This window comes from Molothrus ater, chromosome 17 (assembly GCF_012460135.2).
Source record: "Molothrus ater isolate BHLD 08-10-18 breed brown headed cowbird chromosome 17, BPBGC_Mater_1.1, whole genome shotgun sequence".
Lineage (NCBI taxonomy): Eukaryota > Metazoa > Chordata > Aves > Passeriformes > Icteridae > Molothrus > Molothrus ater.
This window is the reverse complement of record NC_050494.2, coordinates 14,804,179-14,830,198: the sequence shown is the minus strand read 5'-3', so window position 1 is coordinate 14,830,198 and position 26,020 is coordinate 14,804,179. Positions and strand designations below refer to the sequence as shown.

Genomic DNA, 26,020 nt, shown 5'->3' with positions numbered 1-26,020 from the left:
TTGCAGTCTATCTTTGAAAGCAATTTTGGCTATTAGCACAGGTGGTAAAGTCCCAGCAATTGAACCCAATCTAATTGCTGTGTCAAACCACTAAGGAGAAAAAATGAGTTCCCTTCCAGATGCCACCAGACAGAGGTGCTGTGTGGGGAGGGGGCACAGGCAGCCCAGGCAGGAGCCCCTGAGGGCTCTGTGTGTGCCAGGGGCTCTGCAGGAGCAGCCCCCAGTGGGGCTGTCTGCAGATGGCACCGAGAGCTCTGACGGCTGCGCTCGAGCACCTCAGCCAATGCCCTCCCAGACAACAAGGAAACCACTCACACGTTCTTCAGGTTTTGCTCAGATGTGGAAGTTTCAATTCCTCATGCCGGGAAAAAGAGCATTCCTTAAATGTGCCAGCAAAACTGAGATGTGTGTGAAGGGGACAGCCGGGCAGCCAGTGGGACCCTTCCCTCTCCCAGGCACAGGAGCGCCTGGGCAGCCGGGCCCCTTGGTGTAAATGCCCTGGGGGCGTTCATCCAGGGCTGCTGTGGGCAGCCAGGGTAGGTGCAGTTAGTTCTGAGCTTTTGGTGCTCTTCACAAATTTCAGAAAGGCCTCCAATTCTCCAGAGCCTTACAGAGATTACAATAAATTTAGTTTTGTATTTCTCAGACATCACGAGATTGACCTAAATATTCGGCACGTGAAGCTTGACTTCAACACTTCATGTATTTCCTTTGAGGAAAATCTGCAAAACTCTGTTCTCTTGCTCTCCCATTGAGTTGCATGTATTGCTTTTCGTCTGGGACCAAAATGAAAAGGACTGAAGTGCAGAGAAAGAAAATCTTCCTGGGTCTTCCTTCCCCCATGCAAATGGAGCTGTGAGCATTGCTGGGGTGGAAGCCGTGGCTCTCCCCGGTCCCCCTGGCTCAGTGCTGCCCGTGTGTCTCTGCAGGGAGAGCCTGATCCCACCAGTCCCTGTGGGACCCACGGCAGGCAGAGCCCCCTCTGACTCGTCCTGCTGCTCCTCTGCCAGGCGGGCCGAGAAACCTGCCCAGAAAACCACGAGTAAAGAATGAGGACTGGTGGAAGGGAGCAGCTCATGGTGGCTGAGGGTTCACCTGTGTCTCCACGGTCTCCAGGACCTCCTGTCTCAGCTCTGCAGCCTGGAGAGTGCTGAAGGGGATGGAAAGGAAGCAATCCACAAGGAAAGTAAAACAGCTAATTTTTTGTTTCATTTCTCAAGAAATAAGAGAAGATTTTTGCAGCTAATGAATTATTTCTGAAAACACTAGTATGAGCTGCAGGCAACATTAGCTTCAAGTTTCCCAATGAGCAAGAACCACTTACGTACCATTTTAAAATTCTAATGTATTTTCATTTGCTGTAGCTCAACTCTAACATGACTGGAGGTCTGGAAAGAGGCCAGAAGAAGTTGCCATGTTTCCAACAGATTATTGTCTCCTCAGATGAAGCAGTGGAAAACAGTTCCTGGATCCTATTGAAGCCTGGAGCTACCAATTATCTCAGCAGAGAGGCTCCAGAGCCCTTCGTTAGCGCTGGGGATGGGCAATTTCAACTAAGCAGAAAAATTGGTTGTGTCAGAGGTTAAATAGCTCTGCTGCTGCTTAAAACCAGCCTTGCTCTGGACTTCAGAGGCACTGGGGTTTCTGCCTCCTTTTCAAAGAAGGCCTCTGGCAAATCTGGAGGCAAACCCCAGCCAGGCATGGGGGCTGGAATGCAGAGACCCACAGCCCATGATCCCCTCCTGTCCCCCTCCCACCCTGAGCTGAGCCTGGGGCACAGGAGAGGGAAGGTGCTGCTCTGGCAGAGCCTCCAGGGCTGGGTGGCTGGCATGGCACTGCTCAGTGACTGAGGGATGTGTCATCTGAGAGAAAAAGAGGAACAGATGGCAGAGGGAGTTACAGTGGGAGGAAAACCCAATTAGAAGTCCCAGCATGGTTTGTGTTGGGGATATGGATCTTATACCTTCAGTAACAGCCAGGGAAGGAGAGATACCAGGCTTTGTCACCCATGGTGGAGAAAATTCTTGTTGCAGGCAGAAAATGATATGAAAAAAACTTTGATAAAGCTTCTGGGAGATTCTTCTCTGAAGGGAGAGTGAGTGAGGGAGATATACAATAGGCAAGATGGGCTTAACATGCCCAGTGTGTGGGCTCAGTATTCCAACAGAGGGTTTTTAGCTTCCCCTCCTGGAAGAATGTTTAATAGTTAAAACAGCAGCCTGAGATTTGGAAGTCTGGGAATATCCCAGATATTCCCCAGGGAATACCCCTGGAAATATCCCCAGCCCCTCCTAGCACAAGCACCTTGGCATCAGTCTTGGAGGGAGAGGGACTGGGCAAGAAAGAGTGAGAGATTGCTGGTTTTATTCCCTAAAAGAAGGGCTACAGAATGAAATAAAAATAAGAATTCCTGAATAACACGAGATCTGGGAGGATTAATGTATTTTCGCTCATTCTTTCTCACTCTTGTTTTTTTCCATTAAATTATATTTCTTCCTGGTGTTACACTCTTAATTACCTTGCTGGATACACCATTTGGGTCTCAGATCACTGACTAATGTTGATAAATTTTTCTTATGAAACAGGTGTGTGTTTTCTGAGGGGTGCTCAGGGCTAAGTTCACCAGCAGAGCCCAGGCACTCCCAGGCCTCCAAGGCAGCCTGGAAACTCACAAAGCAACCCTGGTGGAAAGGACTGCCCATCCTTACAGCTTTTTGTGCTCTACAAAGAAGCCCTAGAAATGCACTTGGGTGAGTTTGTTCTGGAACCTATGAGAGTATCAGCTGCGCAAACTTTTCCTGATGTAGGCACATATTAATAAAACTGCAACACGATGGGGTCTTGCTGCCCTGGACATCCTCTTTAAATAAATACCTCAGTGTCTGTAAGATCTTCCTGCAGCTCGGGGTATGGCCCAGCACATCCCATCCCAGCTTCCAGCCATCCACCCTGACACCAGAAGAGCAAAAGTATTTCCTTGGGAAACAGGCACTTACCAGATCCTTCCTTCAGTTTCTCCTCATTTCTGTTACGTAAATTCTGTATTTCCTGGAATAGAGGCTCTGAACTGCTGAACTCAGTCTGAAAGCAACCCAGATAACAAGCTCATTTACATTAATAAGAAATCAGCTGTTCCTTTTTGCTGGATTCCCAGGGGAGCAGCTGGTGGTCTCCTTTTTCCATGCAGCCATTCTCCTCCATACTGAAATGCCTCAGAAGCATTTGTTTGTCTGAAAATGTTACTGGAAACCAAAACAGCTGATGTGAAAAACAAACAGAGAAAGCCATGGATTGTTCTGGTCAATTAGACCTTTGGAAAGTGGAGAAATACTTTGTATATTTATTCAATAGCTGTATTCAAGCCTCGTGGCTCTTAATTTACATTTTCTCATGCCTGGATCAATCTTCATCTCACTGTCCCCAAGCACTTGCCTCTCCACTGCTCAGGACAGTGCTAAAAGCTGCATCACTGTGTGGTTCATGTTAAGACTAATCATCATTAAGGCATGAAAACAGTACTTTACATTATGTAATTTTGGGCTTGCACATAGACCTATTCATTTTAGCTTCAATTGTTACTGACCATGTCTGCTTGATTAGAAAAATGGTACTGGGTGTAGCAAAGTGTAAAACATTATGTTTTTTTTAAATTTAAATCTATTTTCTAGTGATTTGGATATATCTTTTATATATCTATAGATAGATACCTATAAAACAAATAGATATATAAATAAATGTATGCAGATCTATAGATACAAATAAAAGAATAAAATTCTAAAAAATTCTGTTAGCAATGTGGATTAATTGTTTAATTATATAAGGATTGAACTCAATGATGCAGTGTTGCACATATTTGCTTTTATTTTTCAGGGCTCAGGTTAATGCTCAGTGCTTGTGTTTCCAGCCAGAAACCACAAACTTTCATTGCTGTGACCCATTAGTCTCAGCTTGTGCCTGGATGGTTGAAAATGATACTCTGGGGCAAAGTTACCTCTAAATGCTCTTGCTTGCTGAATAATAATGATGCTGCATCTCTTAGTAGCCCAATTTCCTTACAGAAAGTAGGAGGGAAGGTAAGTAAGTAGAAAGAGGCTGTATGGAAGAATCTAATTAATATTTTATAAATACCTTGTAAATTATTTATATTATTACTTTCTCTTCTGAAATTATCAAAATGTACTGAAAAGCTGACCCTTTCTTCATGTTTATCTGTGCTGAAATGCCTAAAGAGCCTCTCTGGGTTTGGCTCCTGGGGATGGTGTTAGCTGGGAGTGGAACCTCCCAGAGAGGGCTGTGCTGCACTTCCAGCCCTGCTTGCCAAGTGAAACTCTGGAAAAGCTCTGTGGGGTTTGTTGGAGCAAGAATCAGCAGAATCCCAGTTCAGTGCCCGTTTCTGGGACCCCTCTCCCTGCGGGTGATGGGAGGGGCCCAGCAGGGCTGGGGGAGCTCCCTGAGCCAGGTGTGCACCCCCTCCCCGAGGGTTTGGTTCATTGCCCTTTGGGATTGCTGGCTCCTGGCCCGTGTGAGACAGACATCACCTTGCTCTGGGGGCTCAAATTACAGATATTGTGGGTTTGTAGGTGGTTTAGAGATGGTGCGCAACAAAAACCCCAAAAAGCTTCCTAGTTCAGCCTAAATATGAACAATCAAAGGAAAATACATTCAGGTGGTAAGGAAGAGCTGGTGAGGTTATTTCTGACAGAGCCAGAGAGAACAGGTGCCTGAGGATGTGGGCTGCAGCAGGAGGAGAGGAGTGAGATTTTTGGCCAGTATATGTGACCATGAAACAGAGCAATAAAGGCTTTAGGTTTTTCCATTCCTTTTTATTTATTTCTGTAGGCTGTAGTAAGGGACCATTGCTTTAAAACCCTTAGACATTTGGACATATTTTACAAGACAGAACAGTTTCTGAATGTCACACATTGATCACAGTTTCATACTATTACATGCATATAAAGACACAGATTTTTTTAATAATTTGTTTTACAGAAACAACTGGAGAGGTCAATAAACTCCAACAAAGAATGACTAAATCAAAGTTACAAAAAATGTAAGACTCTAAGTACACTAGTATATGGCTAATGTTGCTGTAATCACCCCAAAGTGCCAGGGCATTTAAACATTTCTTAAAAGGGAAGAAAACATCTGCTGGTGCATTGGACCAATATAATGGAGCGAATTCCAATATAACCCAATGAAGAGATTGTGCAAGACATGCAGGATCTGCTGGGCACGAGCACTGCCCTCCCTTACAGCTGAGCTGGGCTCCCCAGCGATTCCCCACTGCACAGGTTAAAAAACAACTCCGGGCACGGCAACGGAGACCCCGGGCCCCGGCTGCCCTCTCTGGGGCACAGTCAGGTTCGCTTTCCGGCTATAAAAGCAATTTGATCCAAACGTACCAGCCGAGCCACAGGAAACACGGTTTCCAGTTTTTATTTGTCATTAAGCATCGCCTTCTTTTTCAAAAGGACTCCCCAGCTCTCCCGTCCCGCGGCTGCGCTCGGGGCTGTCCCTGGAGGGACCGGGGCTGTCCCTGGAGGGACCGGGGGTGTCCCTGGAGGGGCCCGGGCTGTCCCTGGAGGGACCGGGGGGTGTCCCTGGAGGGACCCGGGGCTGTCCCTGGAGGGACCCGGGGCTGTCCCTGGAGGGACCCGGGCTGTCCCTGGAGGGACCCGGGGCTGTCCATGGGGCTGTCCCTGGAGGGACCGGGGCTGTCCATGGAGGGCCCGGGGCTGTCCCTGGAGGGGCCGGGGCTGTCCCTGGAGGGACCCGGGGCTGTCCCTGGAGGGACCTGGGGGTGTCCCTGGAGGGGCCCGGGCTGTCCCTGGAGGGACCGGGGCTGTCCCTGGAGGGACCCGGGGCTGTCCCTGGAGGGACCCGGGGCTGTCCCTGGAGGGGCCCGGGCTCTCCCTGGAGGGACCCGGGGCTGTCCCTGGAGGGACCTGGGGCTGTCCCTGGAGGGACCGGGGCTGTCCCTGGAGGGACCGGGGCTGTCCCTGGAGGGACCTGGGGCTGTCCCTGGAGGGACCGGGGCTGTCCCTGGAGGGACCTGGGGCTGTCCCTGGAGGGACCGGGGCTGTCCCTGGAGGGGCCGGGGCTGTCCCTGGAGGGACCGGGGCTGTCCCTGGAGGGACCGGGCTGTGCCAGCCCCGGCCGTGGTGCCAGCGCAGCCCTGGGCACGGGGCTGAGCGGAGCAGCTCCTGCCCGGCTGATGAGCCGAGACTTCCTCCTGCTCCCAAACTGCTTCACTGGCCTGACGGGAGAGCAGGGTTCTGCTGCAGGAGGTGCGGGTGTGTTTCTTCAATGCTGATCTAGTTGGAATGCAGTTTGGCTGGTGGCTGTGGCTGGACTTTCTGAGTACAGTATCATGGCTTCAAAATGCGAAGTAAAATGCAGATGCTGCTCCCCCACCCTCCCCCCAAACACTCCAGTGGGGAATGGTTCAATGCAAAAGTGATTTTCTACAGTGACCACCAAAAAGCCAGAGAATGGGGAAAAAAAATGTTCTTCACAAGCCAACAAAACTGACATAAACAAAATAAATCCCAGGGCTTGTGGGAGCCAACGTGTGGCAGATAGTCTGTGGAGGCAGTAAAACATAACAGGAAGAAGAGTCATAAATGGCAGAGCTCCTAAATGAAAAATACAGACTAGAGAAGAACAGATGAATGTTCCTAAATGCAGATTACCAACAGGACCAGAGGCTGTGCACAACTCCAGTGACCCATGGCCCCCTGCCCGCAGCGTCCCCCAGCTGCAGCAGGGGCTGAGGGCAGGCAGGGCTGCCTGGGGCTGGGGTCCTGCTGCAGGGACGGCCCCTGCCAGCTGGGACATCACTTGTGGATCCCCAGGGCCCTGGAGGGGTGCTCAGTCTGTCTGGAACGACTGCCACCCCTTTGCCTGAAGGATTCACCCCTTTCCCAGCCTTTTTCACTGCCTTTTATTTCACTGCCTCTGTTTCCCATCCCTCACCCTGCTGGTTTCTAAGGAGGTGCTGTGGGCAGATACCTCCAGCCCTGAGGCCATACAAAGCTATTAATTTTCCATTAGCTTTTAGAGATATGGATCCAAATTCTTTACTGATCTAAAGGAGGCACAGCTCCATTGGCCTCAATGGGCTTTAATTTACAGCACCAAAGAATTTGGCATTTCATATAAATTTGGCTCCCCGGCTTTCATGAGGCTCTGATTTTGAGGGATCTTTGCCTGGAGTTCAGCCTTATTATTAATTTTTGAAGGTAGTGTCACTGCAGTCTTGGAAAGACCCCTTTAAAAATAAAGGTTAATCCTGTTCAGTCCTACAGAGCTTCAACAGTATTACTTCTAGTTAAAAGGAAGAAGGAAGGTTTTGCTTTCTCTTCTAAGCCTCTAAGACTGAAAACTTCTTGTGCAATGAAGCCAGAATCAAGCAAAGCAAAATTTGGAGTAGTATTTACAGATATGAACACTTGTGGCACCCAACCATTGGTGTCAAAGGACACTTACTGTGGCTTAGGTAACACCAGCAAGGAACGGGATTCACATCCTGGATGCAGACTCCTTTTCCTAAGGTTTCCTCTGCCTGGCTGAGACCAAATTTCAGTGCAGGAGCCTAAATGCGACCAGCATGGGGTGTGAGAGGCATGCTGGAAAATAAACATCTCTTCTTCCAGGGGCTGGGTGCTGTTTGGGCCGTTCCTGTCCCAGTGTGGGAGGGCACACTTAGGACTGGTCTGACTGGAAGCTTTCTATGGTTTTGTTGACTGTGCTCTAACAAACTTGCTGACATGGAAGGTGCCTTTTGAAGGGATTTATGTGATGACTGATGATAGACATGGCAGCCTATTGCATTAATTGTTTCCTAAGAAAGAAAAGTCTCACTCAGCTTTAATACATTCATTTGTGAACAGGCCTTGCTGATAATCACATGCTAAACTGGCTCTTTCATTTGAGGGATACTGTCTGAAACACACACCTTTCCAAATTACATTCAGGTTTATTGGCTATTATAGTGGACATGTAAGAAAATCTCACAAAGAAACCAAAGGAAATGGAACCAAACTCCATCTTTGGCAAAAGCATGGTCACTGACCCAACTGCTGAGCTGAACCAGAAGGAAATGTCTGTGCAGAGCCAGAGTGGTTCTGGAGCTCTTCATCGAGCTGACCTTCAACAGGCCATGAGATGGCTTTGGGATGAACATTCATCTCATGGACTTTTTACCAAATGTCTCAGAATATAGCTGTGAGTTCAGCTACGAAGGAGCAAAGAAGATTATTACATAAGCAGGTACATGGACAGATTTTACCATAATTAATCAAAATCTGGTCCCTTTCTGAATGTTTATGTTTCTCATTCCTCCACAATTTTCTCTGGGACCAAAAATAAAAATTCCAAAACCCAGTGGGAAATGAAAGTCTGGACACTTCTGTTTTAATCCAGGAAAAACTTCCCTGAAGGTGCCTGAGCATTGTCAGGTCACCGCCTTGAATAAGAGCCTAGATTTTTATGCTTATCCCAACTCCATCATGTCACCATTAGGACAATTAGATTCAAAACCTGTCTCTTCTTTCTGTTCTTAATCGATGTAAATCTGGAGAAACTGCAGCCAGGGGTGTTGGGTGACCCTTCCCCTCTGTCACCACGGGCAGAGCCTGGCCTGCTCCACTTTTCTCAGCAGGAACATCTCAGTTCCCACAGCCAGTCCCTGGTTAAAGTACCACAAACAGGAAAATACGAAAACATGACAACATCAGACAAACCCCATGACCTTTCACAGATGCACTTCCAGGAGAAATGTTGCAGGTGTTCATCAGAGAAAAAAGAAAATAACAGCAAAAAGGTTGGGGGGATCAGCTGTGTAAATGAACACTGAGAGAGCATCTAATATATTATTCTGTAATACAAAAAGAAGAAATCTGACTTGATTGCCCTATTATAAATTTGCTAAAAATACAGTTATATATTTATATTTATATATATATAGATATATATATAATTTTTTTAAATCTGAACAGAAAAATAGACTACTCTGGAATGCATGAAAGTCACATGACTTTTCCATACATCAGATACTTATAAAGCCAACACAATGGCAAGCAGGAGGTACAGAGGTAACTGGAACATCTGTACTTTATTAAGAGCTATTTAAAGCCATATTCTCCCCAGACGGGTGACCCAAATGAACCCAAGGCAGCACTTGCTCTGTGCAGAGGTGCCTGGCCCACAGGGAGGGGCTGCCTGGGAGCCCAGGGAAGCCCTGATGATGGAAATTCAGGGATGCCTGGCGGTGCTGGGCAGGAGGGAGCCCTGGCTGCTTCACTCAGCTTTGCGCTAGGATGAGGTGTTCTGTGGAGCTTACAGCACAGAGAACGTGGCTTTACAAACCTTGTCTTTGTGATGAGTTTTACATAACCTTGTTATTTACTATAAACTGTACCGGTCATAATTCTGTCAAGACATAAATATACAGTAGGTACAAATATTAACAATACATTACAATTTTACAGAAGAGAATACTGTTTTCCTTAGAAATGTGTTTCTTATTAGCTGCAAGGGAAGAAAAGGCTACAGTTTATCACAGCCATAGTTGCCAAATAACCTGACCGCCTCAGAAGCGTTTCTCATGACTCGCCCAGGCAGAAACTCCCGGCATGTTCTGGAAGGGAATGTGCGTTCCATGGATTTCTTTTCCTCTCTCTTGCCTTTTTTTTTTTTTTTTCCTTTCTTCTACCTTTTTTTTGACTCTCAAACCTTTCAGAAAATTGTGGATTTCACAGGAGACTCTTTTGTTTTGGGTTGGGTTTTTTTTCTGTAAGTGTGCTTAGGTGAAGTTTTTAAGAAAAGGCACTGAGAAATCTACTGCAAAGTCACTGCTTTTTTCCTCTGTTCAAGGCTAAAACTCAAATAATCTTTAGCCTCCCGGTTAAGAAAACTGCACTCTCTCCTTCCACATATATATATATATACATATATATATATATATATATATATATATATATGTGTGTATGTGTGTATGTGTGTGTGTGTGTTCTATATATATTTGTAGGTTTGTGTTAAAAGTGATGTTGATGCCGTAAGATACAAGCAAGTGCAGACATCACACGTCCAGAGAGAGTCCTTGCAGGTATGATGTCTTCTGCAGCAGCAGGTGAGGCTCTGTCAGCTTGCTTGATACTTGGTGCACAGTAAATTTGCAGACCTGAATTCCAAATATCAGTGATTAAACCACCCCCTCTAGCTCAGTGCAAGAGATGTTGCCTGTTTTCCCCAACCACTATGAACTTTGGGAAACATGTATCAAACAAACGAAAATTAAATTGTCTTTCTAGGATCTATAGGATTTGGTGAGCATTATGTTTTCCAAGCACTGCCTTTCCTTTGCAATGAGTACAGATTTAGTCTATCATAGCTTCAGGTTAGAGTAGATTTCGCAGTGGTTACATTATATATATGTGTATTATGCACACACACACATATATAGATACATACTTCATATTCAGACTTTATTTCATTAAAATAAATTAAACATACTTCCTTTTTAATTGGGCACAAAATGAGAGCTACATCTTTGTACACAAATAAGAAAGAAATGCTCTTCAAGCATATTATATGCTTAATTTTAAATTATTTGCTTTCTATAAGAAATCTATAGGACTTTGGCTATTCAGACTTAAAAGGAAGATTTTTTTTTTAATTATACTTTTGAATTTGACTTTCAAAAGTGACTCAGTAAAATGCTACTTTAAAGGTAGGACTAAATAGATGACATAAGGTGTGTGCCATGAGCGATCACGCAAGGCAGACAGAGGGCCTTTGGTTACAAGGAGAGTTGCACCAGTTGACTATCAGATAAATGATAGAATTGTTGACTTATACATTTTTGTCAGTGCCATCTATAAACCAAATACATCAATTTGGATGAGAGTGTGGTAAATACTACACTATATGGCTATATTTAAATACGTTCACTTTCGTGATATGTAAAATATGACTTTTTTTCCACATGAAAGCATCAGCTCTAAAAATATTTAACTTGGAAATCACTATTACTTTATAAAAAAAAATTCCCTGATTTTTCTTCACTTTATATTTGTGCTGATGGCAGACATGACTGATCACTGAAACACAGAGATTATATTATAACTGTTCTCTTCAAGATTTCTTGTTGCCGCTCTGCAGCCTCAGAAAGCCTCAGAATAAATCAGTATTTAAAGCTTATCTGCTGGAAGGTTACTTTTCACTTTTTCGACTCAATCTCAGCCAGTATCTCAGCAATACGTCGATTCCTCTAAGTACACTTGTATTTGCTATGGCCAAATCCTGCCGTGCCTGCCCCGCGGAGAGCGGCGCTGGGAACGCGGGGGCTCCGCTCGGCACCGCCCGGCCCGGCCCGGCCCCGCTGGAACACCCGGGCGGCTCCGGGAGGGTCCCTCGGCCGGGACGGGCCGGCTGAGCGGAGCAGAGCGGAGCAGAGTCAGCTCCGTGCCAAGGGGCACAGCTCCTGCCAAGGGGCACAGCTCCGGGCACAGCCCCGTGCCAAGGGGCACAGCTCCGGGCACAGCTCCAGGCACAGCTCTGGGCACAGCTCCTGCCAAGGGGCACAGCTCCGGGCACAGCTCCGGGCACAGCTCCTGCCAAGGGACACAGCTCCGGGCACAGCTCCGGGCACAGCTCCGGGCACAGCTCCTGCCAAGGGGCACAGCTCCGCGCATGGCTCCGCGCATGGCTCCGGGCACAGCTCTGGGCACAGCTCCGGGCACAGCTCCTGCCAAGGGGCACAGCTCCGGGCACGGCTCTGGGCACAGCCCCGTGCCAAGGGGCACAGCTCCGGGCACAGCTCCTGCCAAGGGGCACAGCTCCGCGCATGGCTCCGGGCACAGCCCTGGGCACAGCTCCGGGCACAGCTCCGGGCACAATTCTGGGCACAGCTCCAGGCCAAGGAGACGCCGGGCAAAGCCATCCTCACAACCCGCCCTAGCTCCTGAAGCAGAAATGTGCTTATTGCTTTTGTCCGTACATGCTGCATTCACTATTACGGGTTACAGACAGTGCTGCACGGCCGGGACGGACACACGGCTACATTCAGGACTAACCAACACTTGTTTTTTACAATAGGAAGGAACAAAATGCAGGGGACTCGAGTGGCTTCGGGGGGTCCTCCTCCCACGTGTGCCCCTCTGCTCCCACGGCCCGTGTCTCAGCTCATCCCGCTGCCTGCAGATTGCTACACCCCGGCAGGACCTCAGGCCAGGTCACGAAACGCTCAGCGACGGAGTCATTTACAACTGAGTTTTACAGTAGAAACAGAGAACAACATAAAAGGTTACCATCACAGTTATCACAGGACAAGTTGTGACTTGCTACAGGCTTGTAACAAATCACAGTCACAACAAGAGGCACAAATTAAAGTAGTGCTTGGTTAAAGTGCTTGATTGTTACACTCTGCTATCCTACTCCAGCATTGCAACAACGACAACAAAAAGTCAACATAAAGTGCTTTTTCCCCCCCACCCCGAGATTAAAAACCAAAGACAAATTATTTCCTACACAATTTGACATAACTTTATTGAAACAAAAATATTTTAAAAACCTAGGCTGGTGGCTGCTAGTTCTGTTCACTTAAAATGGTCAGATCTCTTTTTTTTTTTTTCCTTTCCTCTTTATTTTCTTGTTTCATTTAAAAATTACTGGATGTCATTAAAACCTCAGGCCTGATTCTCCTGCCTCTCGCGGCTGCTTCGTGCCACGGCCCTGCAGGAGCCTCTGCTGCCCGACCTCGTGGCGAGAGGGAGCACAGCCAGGCCTGGGACGGGTCACTACCGAATCCCTCTTTTTGCATATTTATGTAACACTTGCATATCTTTCCCTGCGCTGCTCGGGCGCAGAAAGCTCCGGACCAGCCTGCTCCTCTCCCGGCCCCTCTGCCTGGCACGGGCAGGGCGGGCACGGCTCCTCCCGGGCAGGGCTCCTGCTTCTGCATGGCTCCTCCGGCCCTCCCGGGCCACGCTGGCCCCGGGGCAGGCACCGGCTCCTAGCCGAGGGCAAGTGCAAGTCTCACTATGTCCTAGGGCATTTTGGAATTAGATACAAGTGGTGCAACTCACCCTGCTAATATTTCAAAAGAAAACATCAGGTCCTACAGGATATCAGATTGTTAAACACACAAAGAGCATTTTAAGAATTGGTTTCTCTAGACCGTTAATTGTTTCAAATGCTTTTCACTTGGATTTTCCAATAATGCAAGTGTTCCCTGTTACCTTTAAACATAATATCCATCAGAGAAAGCTGTAGATGGGGAACCGCTGCCCTGAAGCAGTGAGCATTGTGTTTTTGAAAGCTTTATACCAACCCCAGCAATTTATTCCAGAGTTCAAATCTGGCTGCCTTGGCATCCTTTATGGAACTAATGCAAATCAGATGTTAATATTTCCAAAAGGAGCTCTAGCGTTCAAGGGGAATGGATGGATATTTGGTCACATTGGCTTCACTGGACAACATGAAAGGAGATCAATGTGTGATCATGATTTGCAATCATTTTTTTGACTGATGTGGGCAATGTCTTTAGAGTTGTTTCAGAGAAGGACATTTTCACAAACCCACACTGGACCTCCCCCAGACTTTTAGAAACAGGTGGCTTGTTTCAGCCAAGTTCATGCCATGCAGAAGCTCTTTTGTTTGTGTTGACTGTGAAGATATTCCTCTAAATTCTCAGTAAGTTCTTTCAGACCCCACCTCAGATGCTTTGATCATGTGTGTTAGCATGTCCTCCGCTGCCTGGTAATACATGGACTTCTGGGGAAATGTGATTTTCTAGTCTGACAGTCTCCTGATTGCCCTGGGTTCTTCCAGTGATACCTTCCATAGAGTAAATGCAGTTCTGCCCTATCAGCTTAGGGGAGGTGGGTAAAGCAGCAGCTTCTAGATGGTTCTTCTCTGTTCTATAAACATGGTCCTTTTGCTTTAGATAGCCACTGCTTGCAACACTGTACTTGGGACTCACATTTCCAGGCGGACTTGAGTCATACATCAGCTGACCTTCATCATCAGTGTCAGCGTCGATGTATTTGTGTATACCAGCATCGTGGAAGTTGAAAGCTATGGCTGCCTGGGACTCTGGTGACTTTGGGGGGGTTCTCGCGCTCGCAGTTGTGTAGATCGAGGTTTCTGGGCTCATGAGAGACCTGTCAGAGAGTAAGGAAGTGTCTGTGGCAGCAGCAGCAGCTCCCCGGCTCTTGAGAGGGTCTGGGTACGTTCTCAGTACATTTGATGCTGGTACGAATGTGCTGGTGTCCTCTTCCATGAAGTTGACTTTGAGAGATCTTAGTTTTAAAGGGTTACTGGCCTTAATGGAGCTTTTGGGACTTTCAATGAAGAAAGCAGAGCGGTGGCTGCTTTCGGAGCTGGGGTTCATGTCCACGTACCTGGCAGTGCTGCCCTCGGGCCTGCCCTGCTCCTGGGGGATGCTGATGCCCCCCTTGCAGGGCAGGGCGGTGAGCGGGCTGTGCGGGAAGCGCGCGGGGTCGGGGAACTCGGCGGCGCAGCTGATGAAGCTGTCGATGCTGGACATGCTCCTCATGTCCACGATGCCGTCCGTGCGCGTCGCCAGCAGCGGCACCATGGGGCCTGGAAGGGTTTCCATTTCCAGCTCTTCCTTTTGCTTTCCAGCTTGGCTTGACTCTTTAGTGATAAGGTTTGGCTGGGACTGAGTCTTTGCCATTTTGTTGTACATGTCCTCGAGCTGTTGGACGTTCAGGTGTTGGGGACTTGAAGATGACCTGGCTTTTTCTGGGGATCCTTGTTCCTTAGTTTCAAAAGATTTACTAGAACTAGTTTCAGAGAGTGTTCTCTTGGTCCATTTCCATTTGCTTGGAGATAAATGATTGTCCTGAACTTTATCCTTTTTGGCTATGCTTTCTCCATTCTTTTCAACCACAATGTCCATGAGTTCTATGCTACGGGCAAATGCATCCTTCATGTTCATGGAAACAATACTGCCATTTCTTTTTGCTCTTTCAAGAGCTTCCCTGCGCTTAATGGCTTTCTCCTGCCTCTTCTGCTCCTTGTAAAACTCTGAGAAGTTATTGACAATAATTGGGATGGGAAGAGCTATCACCAGCACACCAGCAATGCAGCACAGTCCTCCTACTATTTTACCCAAAAGAGTTTTGGGGTAAATGTCTCCATAGCCTACTGTTGTCATGGTGATTGTTGCCCACCAGAAAGAAGCTGGGATGCTCTTGAATTTTGTATCATCCTCATCCTTTTCTGCAAAAAACACTAAACTGGAGAAGATCATAATGCCCATAGCCAGAAACAAGATGAGTAATCCAAGTTCATTGTAACTCCTCCTCAGTGTAAACCCCAAGGACTGCAAACCCGTGGAGTGCCGGGCCAGTTTTAGAATCCGGAGTATCCTCATGATCCGAAATATTTGGACCACTCTTCGTACATTTTGGAACTGAAGTACACTTTTATTGGATTCTGTGAGGAAGATAGTAACATAGTAGGGTAAGATAGCCAGCAAATCTATAGCGTTCAGCGGGCCTTTGAAGAACTTCCATTTCTTAGGGGAGGAGAGGAAGCGCAGGAGGTATTCCATGGTAAACCACGCAATGCACACCGCTTCCACGTGGGCTAGCTGGGGGTTATCTGTGGTCTGCCCAAATTCATCCACGCCTTGTAGCTCAGGAAGTGTGTTAAGGGACAAGGCAATTGTAGATAGTACAATAAACATGATGGAAATGATTGCCAAAATCTGGAAAGGAAAGAGAAAACAGTGAGTTAATCTCAGAACACACGAGGCTGTCTCTTGCTGCTGTTAACACATGGCTGCATTTTCACTCACACGTTGCAAGACCCATTTTGCTCAGCACACAGAAGTCCGATAACCAATGCATCCTGAGCTGAGTTTATTTTGGAAGCTGTTTCAGTTACGGCAGTTGCATAAAGGAGATAAAGCCTCTACTCCGACTCCTGTGCTTTCATCTCTGTGCAGTCAAGGAACACGTAAGGAGCAGCTAGGATGCCAGGAGGGCTGTGAAGCAGCAGAAGCTTTTGATTAACTACTAATTAGGTGCCCAACAAGGCCCATCTGGACAACAAGCTCTGAAATTTAAGCAAGAAGGAATGCAATTGTGAATACATGATTTGATCAGAGCGATGTCCTCCATTTAATGAACGGTTACTGCTGTAATTTGGGGTGCTGATGGCTAATTACAGAGATGTGTGTGCAATTCTACTACATAAGCATACAAATAATACACTCTTGTTTAATGACTCATCTCTAATTCACTTCTTAATGGTTGTGAAAAACATGAAAACTTCACCAAGCTTTCTAAGCCATTTTGAATTTTCTGGAGGAGAGAGCAAGCATCTGAGCAAACCAAATTGGACAACACTGAGACAGCCAAGGCAGGGCAGGTCCAGTCACTGGGGGCCTCACCCATCTCAAACTCAAGAGAATAAAATGTAAATCAAGTGTCTCATGGTGAAGTGTGGGGATATTTAGACGTTAATTACTTCTTCGTGGTGGCTTGTTTCAAAAACCATCTCCTGGAGACCAGGCACTGCCCCTGAGAAGCAGAGAGCCTGATTTGCTTTCCTAGAAGGCTCTTTTGGTGGTTTTGCTGTCACTTTGTTTACAACCCACCATTTCCGAAGGTGTTTGGGATATTTGCAATGGTAATTTCAATTAGTTTTGCTTGGCTTTATCTCTGCCCACAATACACAGAAGGGCTTATTTGTCAGCTTAGATGTGTGTACCTGTTGGGTTTTATCTCCTTCACTTTCAGTGTAAATATTAACACTCCATCTTTATGCAGTGAGTGGCATCCAGCAGCAGTAATTGGTGTCAAACCTTCTGCTTCCTTTGATATACCTTCCTGCTTTGAAGATCAAGGCAATGCCAGATGAATATAAATAAATTAACTGGGAGATCTAAGGGTAAAATTTGATTTTGGTTTAGGAGATTTAGCCACAAAGCTAGGCAATAAAAAGAGACAAACATTTATAATTTCTCCCACAAGCTGCAGCAAGATGTCACTTGTGCTCCCAAGACACAGATTTTCCCCCTTACTCATCTGCTGCAACCACATCTTTGGGAATCTTCTCAGGCTAAGAAAAACTTCTAAATGCGAGTTCATTGTCCTCAGTTATTCAAGGCACTTTTCAATTGGAAAGCACATAAAATTGAGATGGAGTATCTCCAGCAGGGTTTAGAAGATCCTTCTCCTTCTGTAAGAGATACCTTGTCCTGGTAGCATCTACCATCCACTAAAAGCCACCCACGGAGCAGTTGTGCACAGAAAACTGGATCCAGCTGCTGCTGTCAGGCTTTAGCACTGTTCAGTTGCACAGGGCTCTGTCCCAAAGTATTTACAGTCTGGGATTTCAGATTATAGAAATCACCATCTGTCTCTCTAATAAGGTTTCCCATCTTGGCTGTACTGAACCTCTAGCTTGGCAGCTCTTGTATTTTCCACTGTCAGTAATGAGAGACAGAAAGCTGGAGGGAAGACAATTACACTCCCAGGGAGGCCTCTAGGGATGTTCTGCATCACAGGCAGCCTTTTCATTCCATTGCTGGCCTTTCCTCCTCCCTTTACTCTTCCAGGTTCACTTCTCTTTAACAAGAAAAGCCAGTGGGACCGATTTTGACTTGTGCAGAAACAATCCCTCTGCAGTGCATGAGGCTCCAGCTCTTACAAAACTGGAAATCTTGTTTCCAGTCATGTAAAAAAGCACCGGTGGTCCCTGTTCCAGAGCACTGACCCAAATCTCGCTGCTTCTCCAGCTGCTCACGGCTGCATGAAATGGAAGGAGGTGTGGGACAGGGCCTCCTCCTGTGGCACTGACCTCCATGGTTCCTTACAGGGCATTAAACACAGCCTTGGGCTCCTGAGAACTTTGGATGGGCAATCAAAGAGCTGAGGCTGAACAGGCTTAGGCACAGCAAGGTCCCTAGAGCTCAGGCTTGGACTGGCAGAAGGGACAGGGATGGGAAAGTGCAGCATCAGAGCCTGTTGGATTTTGTGAGTGCTGCTGAAAGGTCCATGTTCCCACTCATGGAGCAAGCTGTCCCTGTCCCAGCTCTGGCTCTGGCCTAGCTGGCACATGTGGGCTGTTTATTGGTATCAGGGAAGGCACCTCCAGCATCCCTGCAGAGCATCCAGAGCTGCTGACTTGGATGTCCTATAAAATGCAGAACTAAAATTGGAAAAGCTTGCAGCCTAAAATTCAGAACAGAGGAAAAAATCAGGAGTCACCAATAGCCAAAATGAGTGACACGAGGACACGTTTGTGACACAGGCAGTCCCTGCACCGTGGAGCCACAGCTGTGATGGGTGCTCTCCAGTGTGCTCACGCTGGCCCACGAGCTGAGGACAGAGCCCCCACAGCCCAGGCTGGGCAGGCACCCTCAGCAGAGCAGCACAAACCCTCCTGCAGCTGCTCCTGAAGCTGACAGGGCGAGGCTGGGCTTTGCCCACACCGCTTTCAGACCATTCCCACCAACAGCTTGCATGACAGAAGCTCTGCAGTCCCCTTCCTCTTTGCTTCTCTGTATTTACTCTTCATTTCACCTGTAGCAATACACCATAAACTGTGAAAATCCCCTCAGGTACTTTACCAGGTTGCTTGCGGAAGGTATTGGAAGGAGTCCTAATGATGGCCCTGGCTTGTGGTGCAAGGATGGGCAGGATTTCAGGAAAAAACTTCTCCTCCACTAAATTGGCTGTTTCACAAAGGTTTTGGTGGAGCGAATCTCTGGATTGCTGCTATAGTTCCCTTGTGGAAGCTGAATAACCCAAGAACAGGCAGGGCAGGGTTTTGGATGAATTTAAAGCAGTTGCCTCAAAGTGATTAGCATGATTGTACACACACGCTGGTTATTACACATGCAAATGAGACAAGCAGGCTCATTTTGGGAGCAAGTGTAGCCAGTTTGTGCAACTGCTGTTTCCTGAGGCAAGCTGGACGGGCCATGCTGGCAAGCCTTTAATCCCCACCTCCTCAAAATCCCCCCCAAAGCTGGGCAGGCCACCTGCACCCGACACCTTTCAGGAAATAACCACCTGCCCTGGGGCTGGGCCTGCTTGCAGGGTGAGAGACTGCTCCTGTGTGTGGCAGGGCCTGTGCTCCTCCCTGGGTGCTCAGGAGTTTCCATCTCTGTCTGTGCAGGAGCAGTGGGTGTGCCCACCCTGCAGAGAGGGGCAGCAGGGACTGACCCAGCATCGAGGTTTGCTGACATTTATGGCTTGGTTGTTTTCTTTGCACCGCTAAAAACCCTAGCAGAGATAAAGGCATAAGACTGGAGACTTTCAAGGCCATTAAAATTTATGAGAACTGGCTGTCCCAATCCCATAGATGGCTCTAAAATCTCAGGGTAAGCAGATCTGAGATCTCTCTGCTCGTGGCAACATGCCCTATACCTTTTCTGTCTTCATACTCGGTAATGAAGCTGATATAGCAAGGAGAAGGGGTGGTGTGTGGGAGAGAGTAGGAGGGTGTTTGAATATAGATTCAATATTCTTGGAAATACGGTGAGGAAATTGTTATGTAATGAAGAAGTTCAATAATGGTTTTGTCTAATGTGCTTTTTTAGCTCCACCAAGGCCTGCAGAATTAACCTGGCATCAGGACCAGGTTTCATTCATATGCTCCATTTACCAAGGGATTTTTCCTGCAGCCCCTCAGCTTTCCCAAGCTGCAATACACTGAGTCAGACTGTCCAGCTCCATCCTGCCACGCCCATGCCAGCCTCTGTCTCCCCAGCTCTGAGAAACAGAGCACGGTGTATTTTCAGCAATATCCCACGTGCTGCACAGTGCAGAAACAGATGGAGAGTTCCTTAGTCTCCTCCCTACTTGATTCTGCACAGGAATAACATCTCCTGCTCACAGCAGCTATACATGTCTGTGGTATTTATTGACAGGGCCTTGTTTTAGGAAACATGTCTTCACTAGAAAATGCCTAACTATTCATAAACTGAAAGAGTTTGCAGAACACAGTCACTTCTGATCTTCTGATGTCAAGATTCTGACCACTGGGCTTGCAGGATGTCTTTTCTAGAAAATGCTGAAGCCATAATGAAAGGTCACATTTGCTTCTTGCATCATGGCAAGTTGAGGCCAAACTGGGGGCTATGGCTGCAAGGGAAGTACAGAGAACCATTAATCCGATTTTTTCACGTGGAAGGATGTTAAGATGTAAGACCTTGAATCGCCAAACCCCTTAAGTCCTGCTGGTTCCTGCTCAGGAGTTTTCCCTGACCTGGCACTTTCCATGTCCCTTTGAGGAGCTGCCCCCACAAGGGTCCCTGGGAGCCCTCTGCTCCAGGAGCTCTGAGCTCTGGAGGGACCCTGCACACACAGAGCTCCTGAGTGCCCCAGGACACCCAGCCCAGCTCCTGAGTGCCCCAGGACACCCAGCCCAGCTCCTGAGTGCCCCAGGACACCCAGCCCAGCTCCTGAGTGCCCCTGCACACCCAGCCCAGCTCCCTGAGTGCCCCTGCACACCCACTGAGCTCCTGAGTGTCCCTGCACACCCACTGAACTCCTGAGTGTCCCTGCACACCCAGCCCAGCTCCTGAGTGTCCCTGCACACCCACTGAGCTCCCTGAGTGCCCCTGCACACCCACTGAACTCCTGAGTGTCCCTGCACACCCAGCCCAGCTCCTGAGTGTCCCTGCACACCCACTGAGCTCCTGAGTGTCCCTGCACACCCAGCCCAGCTCCTGAGTGCCCCAGGACACCCACTGAGCTCCTGAGTTCCCCTGCACACCCAGCCCAGCTCCTGAGTGTCCCTGCACACCCAGCCCAGCTCCTGAGTGCCCCAGGACACCCACTGAGCTCCTGAGTTCCCCTGCACACCCAGCCCAGCTCCTGAGTGTCCCCTGCACACCCACTGAGCTCCTGAGTGTCCCTGCACACCCAGCCCAGCTCCTGAGTGTCCCTGCACACCCACTGAGCTCCCTGAGTGCCCCAGGACACCCAGCCCAGCTCCCTGAGTGTCCCTGCACACCCACTGAGCTCCTGAGTGCCCCTGCACACCCAGCCCAGCTCCTGAGTGCCCCTGCACACCCACTGAGCTCCTGAGTGCCCCTGCACACACACTGAGCTCCTGAGTGCCCCTGCACACCCACTGAACTCCTGAGTGTCCCTGCACACCCAGCCCAGCTCCTGAGTGTCCCTGCACACCCAGCCCAGCTCCTGAGTGCCCCTGCACACACACTGAGCTCCTGAGTGTCCCTGCACACCCAGCCCAGCTCCCTGAGTGCTCCTGCACACCCAGCCCAGCTTCCTGAGGACACACCACCTGTAGGAAGGCAAACCCCTGCACTCCCCTGCAGGTACTCCTGCACAGCATAACCTCCATAAAACCAGAATCAAGATAAAGCCACTTGTGTTTTGCTTTGGAAATATATGAGATCTTAATTTTGACATTTGCCTGGAAAAGCCAAGATTGAATAATGTTTAATTATTTGATTTCAATTACAGCTGTAATAAGTTTATCTGTTGAGAGAGCAAGTCTCTTTAGTTAAAAGAGGATATTTCTGCTGATCCTATGTCAATGCCAGGGAGCTGCAGCTACAGCTGCTGACTCAGGGGTGGTGGGCAGAGAGTCACCCTCAGGCAGAGCTGGCTGTAAACTCTTTAATACTCTTAAGAACATGTTTAGTTGTCAGAGAGCTATCAAACCCCATCAAATGATAAATGGTGTCAGTCTTCTTTCAGAGCAAAGCCCAGATGTAAATGGTGTGCTGGAGAACAAAATTATAGATGAATGAATATACTGAAAAGGCAAACTTGAAAAACACACACTGCCTTTAGACATCAGCGCAGTGACAGTTCTCAGGAGAGGATGAGAGCGAAGCATCTGTCCTATTTCTGCTGCTGCAAGCATGGGGGAAGTCAAAAAAGAAAACAAACGAATGGCACACGGAAGCTGAAGTTTCCCGTTTTCCTCCTGGCCTTGCCTTGTGCCCAGAATGATGCAACCCCAGCCAGCAGCACCCCTGGGAGACACCCCAGTCCCCCCAGCCCTGGTCAGACCCAAGGCGAGCCCCCCCTGCAGTCCAGGCAGCCCAGCCCAGGCCAGCCCAGCCCAGCCCAGCCCAGCCCAGGCCAGGCCAGCCCAGCCCAGCCCAGGCCAGCCCAGCCCAGCCCAGGCCAGCCCAGCCCAGCCCAGCCCAGCCCAGCCCAGCCCAGGCCAGGCCAGGCCAGGCCAGGCCAGCCCAGCCCAGCCCAGCCCAGCCCAGCCCAGCCCAGCCCAGCCCAGCCCTGCTGCACCCTCCGGCAGAGCCGGGGCCAACTCCAGATCAGCCCCTTCCAGCCTCTGCTGACTCTCCTGCCGCACCCTGCTCACAGCCTCCCACCCTCTGCCGTGCGCAAGGCTGCTCTTGGAGACGCTGGGATGGCAGCGTGGCGCTGCACAGCCTGGCCCTTCCCCTGGAGGAGAGCGGCACACACGGAGCCGGGTGGAGAATGCCCCCAGGCCCAGGGCATCCCGCCTGCTCTGCACCGCTGTGCTCCTGCACCGCTGTGCTCCTGCAGCCCCTGCAGCTCCTGCAGCGCTGTGCTCCTGCACCCCTGTGCTCCTGCAGCCCTGTGCTCCTGCAGCTCCTGCAGCTCCTGCAGCGCTGTGCTCCTGCACCCCTGTGCTCCTGCAGCTCCTGCAGCCCCTGCACCCCTGCAGCCCCTGCACCCCTGTGCTCCTGCAGCTCCTGCAGCGCTGTGCTCCTGCACCCCTGTGCTCCTGCAGCCCCTGCAGCCCCTGCAGCCCCTGCAGCCCCTGCACCCCTGTGCTCCTGCAGCTCCTGCAGCGCTGTGCTCCTGCACCCCTGTGCTCCTGCAGCCCCTGCAGCCCCTGCAGCCCCTGCAGCCCCTGCAGCGCTGTGCTCCTGCACCCCTGTGCTCCTGCAGCCCCTGCACCCCTGTGCTCCTGCAGCCCCTGCAGCCCCTGCAGCCCCTGCAGCCCCTGCACCCCTGTGATCCTGCAGCCCCTGCAGCCCCTGCAGCTCCTGCACCGCTGTGCTCCTGCACCCCTGTGCTCCTGCAGCCCCTGCAGCCCCTGCAGCCCCTGCACCCCTGTGCTCCTGCAGCTCCTGCAGCCCCTGCAGCCCCTGCACCCCTGTGCTCCTGCAGCTGCCACTGGGGCCAGGCTCCCCACCCCTGCACAGACAAAACCTCCCCCTGCCGTGGGCTCCCCTCTCAGGTGCATCTCCCTTTCCCACCACCTGCCTTGCATTCAAGCAGACAGAGGTTTGGACTCAGAAAAAGCAAAAAAATAAAGCAAAAATATAAAGTAACAAAAAGCCTGCCTTCCACCTCAGCACTGGTGAGTGCTTGAGAGCAGCTCTTGAAGATTCTTTGGGATTCTACCCTGCACCACAGGAGAGACAATGCTCGTGATGCACTCCCACCATGAGAGCAGTCTGCTCAGCCTCAGACACTATTTACAGGGGATGCTGAGCTCCAAGTGTTGGTGTTTGCAGGAGTAGTTGTGGGAGGGTTTTTTTTTTAATGGTTAAATTCAATCAGGAATGTGCCAAGATAGCATGAAATCAACTAAATGTAATTAAGCAAAAAACTATTAGCTTGATTGCTAAACCAGTCTTCCTCTCGTGAATATGCATGAGAATAATTGATATTAATTCTTTTCAAATCTGAAGCACATTAGTCCTGCATATTATAGTGTAGAGGTTTTTTTAAGACTGAACCAGTTCCACTGCTGCTTTCTCACCAAAAGGCATAATTAGTCTTGCTGCAGGGAGATTTACCGAGTCATTGATACCATCCTGAGTTGCCACATAGAGAGGAAATTAGAACAGAGCTCAAGTGATGTTTTGCCTGCAAAAAACAATGACCTGTTTAACATTTCTTCCAGAAATGTGTTAGGAAAAGTGGCAAATCCATTTACCAGCATCAGCCACACTAATGGCACTGTGAAGAGACAGGAAAGCCTGCAGGAGCAGTAAATCCCTGCGGAGAGAAGGGCAGGGGCAAAACCCTCTCCTGTTGAATGAGCCTGATACCAGCAAGGCCCTGTCAGCTGCGTGTCCAGGTGTCCATGTGTCCAGTGTCCAGGTGTCAGGTGTCCAGGTGTCCAGGTGTCCAGGTGTCCATGTGTCCAGGTGTCCAGGTTTCCATGTGTACATGTGCCCAGGTGTCAGGTGCCCAGGTGTCAGGTGTCAGGTATCCATGTGTCCAGGTGTCCAGGTGTCCAGGTTTCCATGTGTCCATGTGTCCAGGTGTCAGGTGTCAGGTGCCCAGGTGTCCAGGTTTCCATGTGTCCATGTGTCCAGGTGTCAGGTGCCCATGTGCCCAGGTGTCCATGTGTCCAGGTGCCCAGGTATCCATGTGTCCAGGTGTCCATGTGTCCAGGTGTCCATGTGTCCAGGTGTCAGGTGTCCATGTGTCCAGGTGTCCATGTGTCCATGTATCCATGTGTCCAGGTATCCAGGTGTCAGGTGTCCATGTGTCCATGTGTCCATGTGTCAGGTATCCATGTGTCCAGGTGTCCAGGTGTCCAGGTGCCCAGGTGTCAGGTGTCAGGTGTCCATGTGTCCAGGTGTCCAGGTGTCAGGTGTCCAGGTATCCAGGTGTCAGGTGTCCATGTGTCCAGGTGTCCAGGTGTCCATGTACCCATGTGTCCAGGTGTCCATGTGTCCATGTGTCCAGGTATCCAGGTGTCAGGTGTCCATGTGTCCAGGTGTCCATGTGTCCAGGTGTCAGGTGTCCATGTGTCCAGGTGTCCAGGTGTCCATGTACCCATGTGTCCAGGTATCCATGTGTCCATGTGTCCAGGTATCCAGGTGTCAGGTGTCCATGTGTCCAGGTGTCCAGGTATCCATGTGTCCATGTGTCCAGGTATCCAGGTGTCAGGTATCCATGTGTCCAATGTCCATGTGTCCAGGTGTCCATGTACCCAGGTGTCCAGGTGTCCATGTACCCATGTGTCCAGGTATCCAGGTGTCAGGTGTCCATGTGTCCAGGTATCCATGTATCCATGTGTCCATGTGTCCAGGTGTCCATGTGTCCATGTGTCCAGGTATCCAGGTATCCATGTATCCATGTGTCCATGTGTCCAGGTGTCCATGTGTCCATTTGTCCAGGTATCCAGGTATCCATGTATCCATGTGTCCATGTGTCCAGGTGTCCATGTGTCCATGTGTCCAGGTATCCATGTGTCCAGGTATCCAGGTGTCAGGTGTCCATGTGTCCAGGTGTCCAGGTGTCCATGTGTCCATGTATCCAGGTGTCAGGTGTCCATGTGTCCAGGTATCCATGTATCCATGTGTCCATGTGTCCAGGTATCCAGGTGTCCATGTGTCCAGGTGTCCAGGTGTCAGGTGTCCATGTGTCCATGTGTCCATGTATCCATGTGTCCATGTGTCCAGGTGTCCATGTGTCCATGTGTCCAGGTATCCAGGTATCCAGGTGTGCCCAGGCTGTTCCCAAGGGGTGCCTTCAGCTCCCTCAGCTGCTGCTCCCCCATGGCTCCTGCTGCAGCTCCTGGGGGCTCCTCCACTGCGTTTCAGAGAGCATTATTAGTTTTTTTAAACTGATGCCTGGAATAAGGGCATAAAATTCAGGCTGAGGCATTTCTGCTGCCTCACAGGCTGTCCTTGGGGTGCAGCCTCCGAGCAGGGCTTGCCTGGACACTCAGCCTGATCCAAGAGGAGCTTTGGTGGCACCACTTGCACTGCTGGGAAAACCTCGGGCTCACACAAGGGATTACAGCTGCTACCCTTGCAGTGCCCTGCAAACAAACTGAATATTGACATCCTTCTTTTTTTTCAAAAGAGACTTATGAAGCTTCTGCAGGTGGTGGGAAACAGACTGGCAGGATCACTCCAAGCTCTCAGCACCTTCCCAGCTCTCAGTTCTTTATTCTGCTAAAACCTTTTGCTTTCTTGTCAGCTTCTCAGCTCTCCACCATGCCCACAGCCCTCCTCCTGTCTGGCAGGCAGACCTTGCGTCAGACAAAGGGCTTTGATGCAGAGTCCACCTTCCCAAGCCAGGGTTCCCAAGGCTTT

At 49.4% G+C, this 26,020-nt stretch overlaps 1 protein-coding gene across 2 annotated transcripts in view; it reads right to left on the bottom strand.

Moving 5' to 3' along the window:
- Window positions 1–4,802: 4,802 nt before the first annotated feature.
- KCNB1 (potassium voltage-gated channel subfamily B member 1) overlaps window positions 4,803–26,020 on the bottom strand; it is a 110,220-nt gene continuing 89,002 nt past the window's right edge. Inside the window, exons 3-4 of one of the 2 annotated variants that reach the window (XR_008508660.1) lie at window positions 6,138–15,739; window positions 4,803–5,945 (exon numbers count right to left, since the gene is read on the bottom strand). Coding sequence is in view for 1 of the 2 variants with exons in the window: in XM_036395562.2 (XP_036251455.1) it covers window positions 13,718–15,739 (2,022 nt within the window). In the remaining variant the exon portion in view is untranslated. Of the gene's footprint in view, window positions 15,740–26,020 lie in introns of both variants that reach the window. The other variant, XM_036395562.2, reaches the window with a different exon arrangement.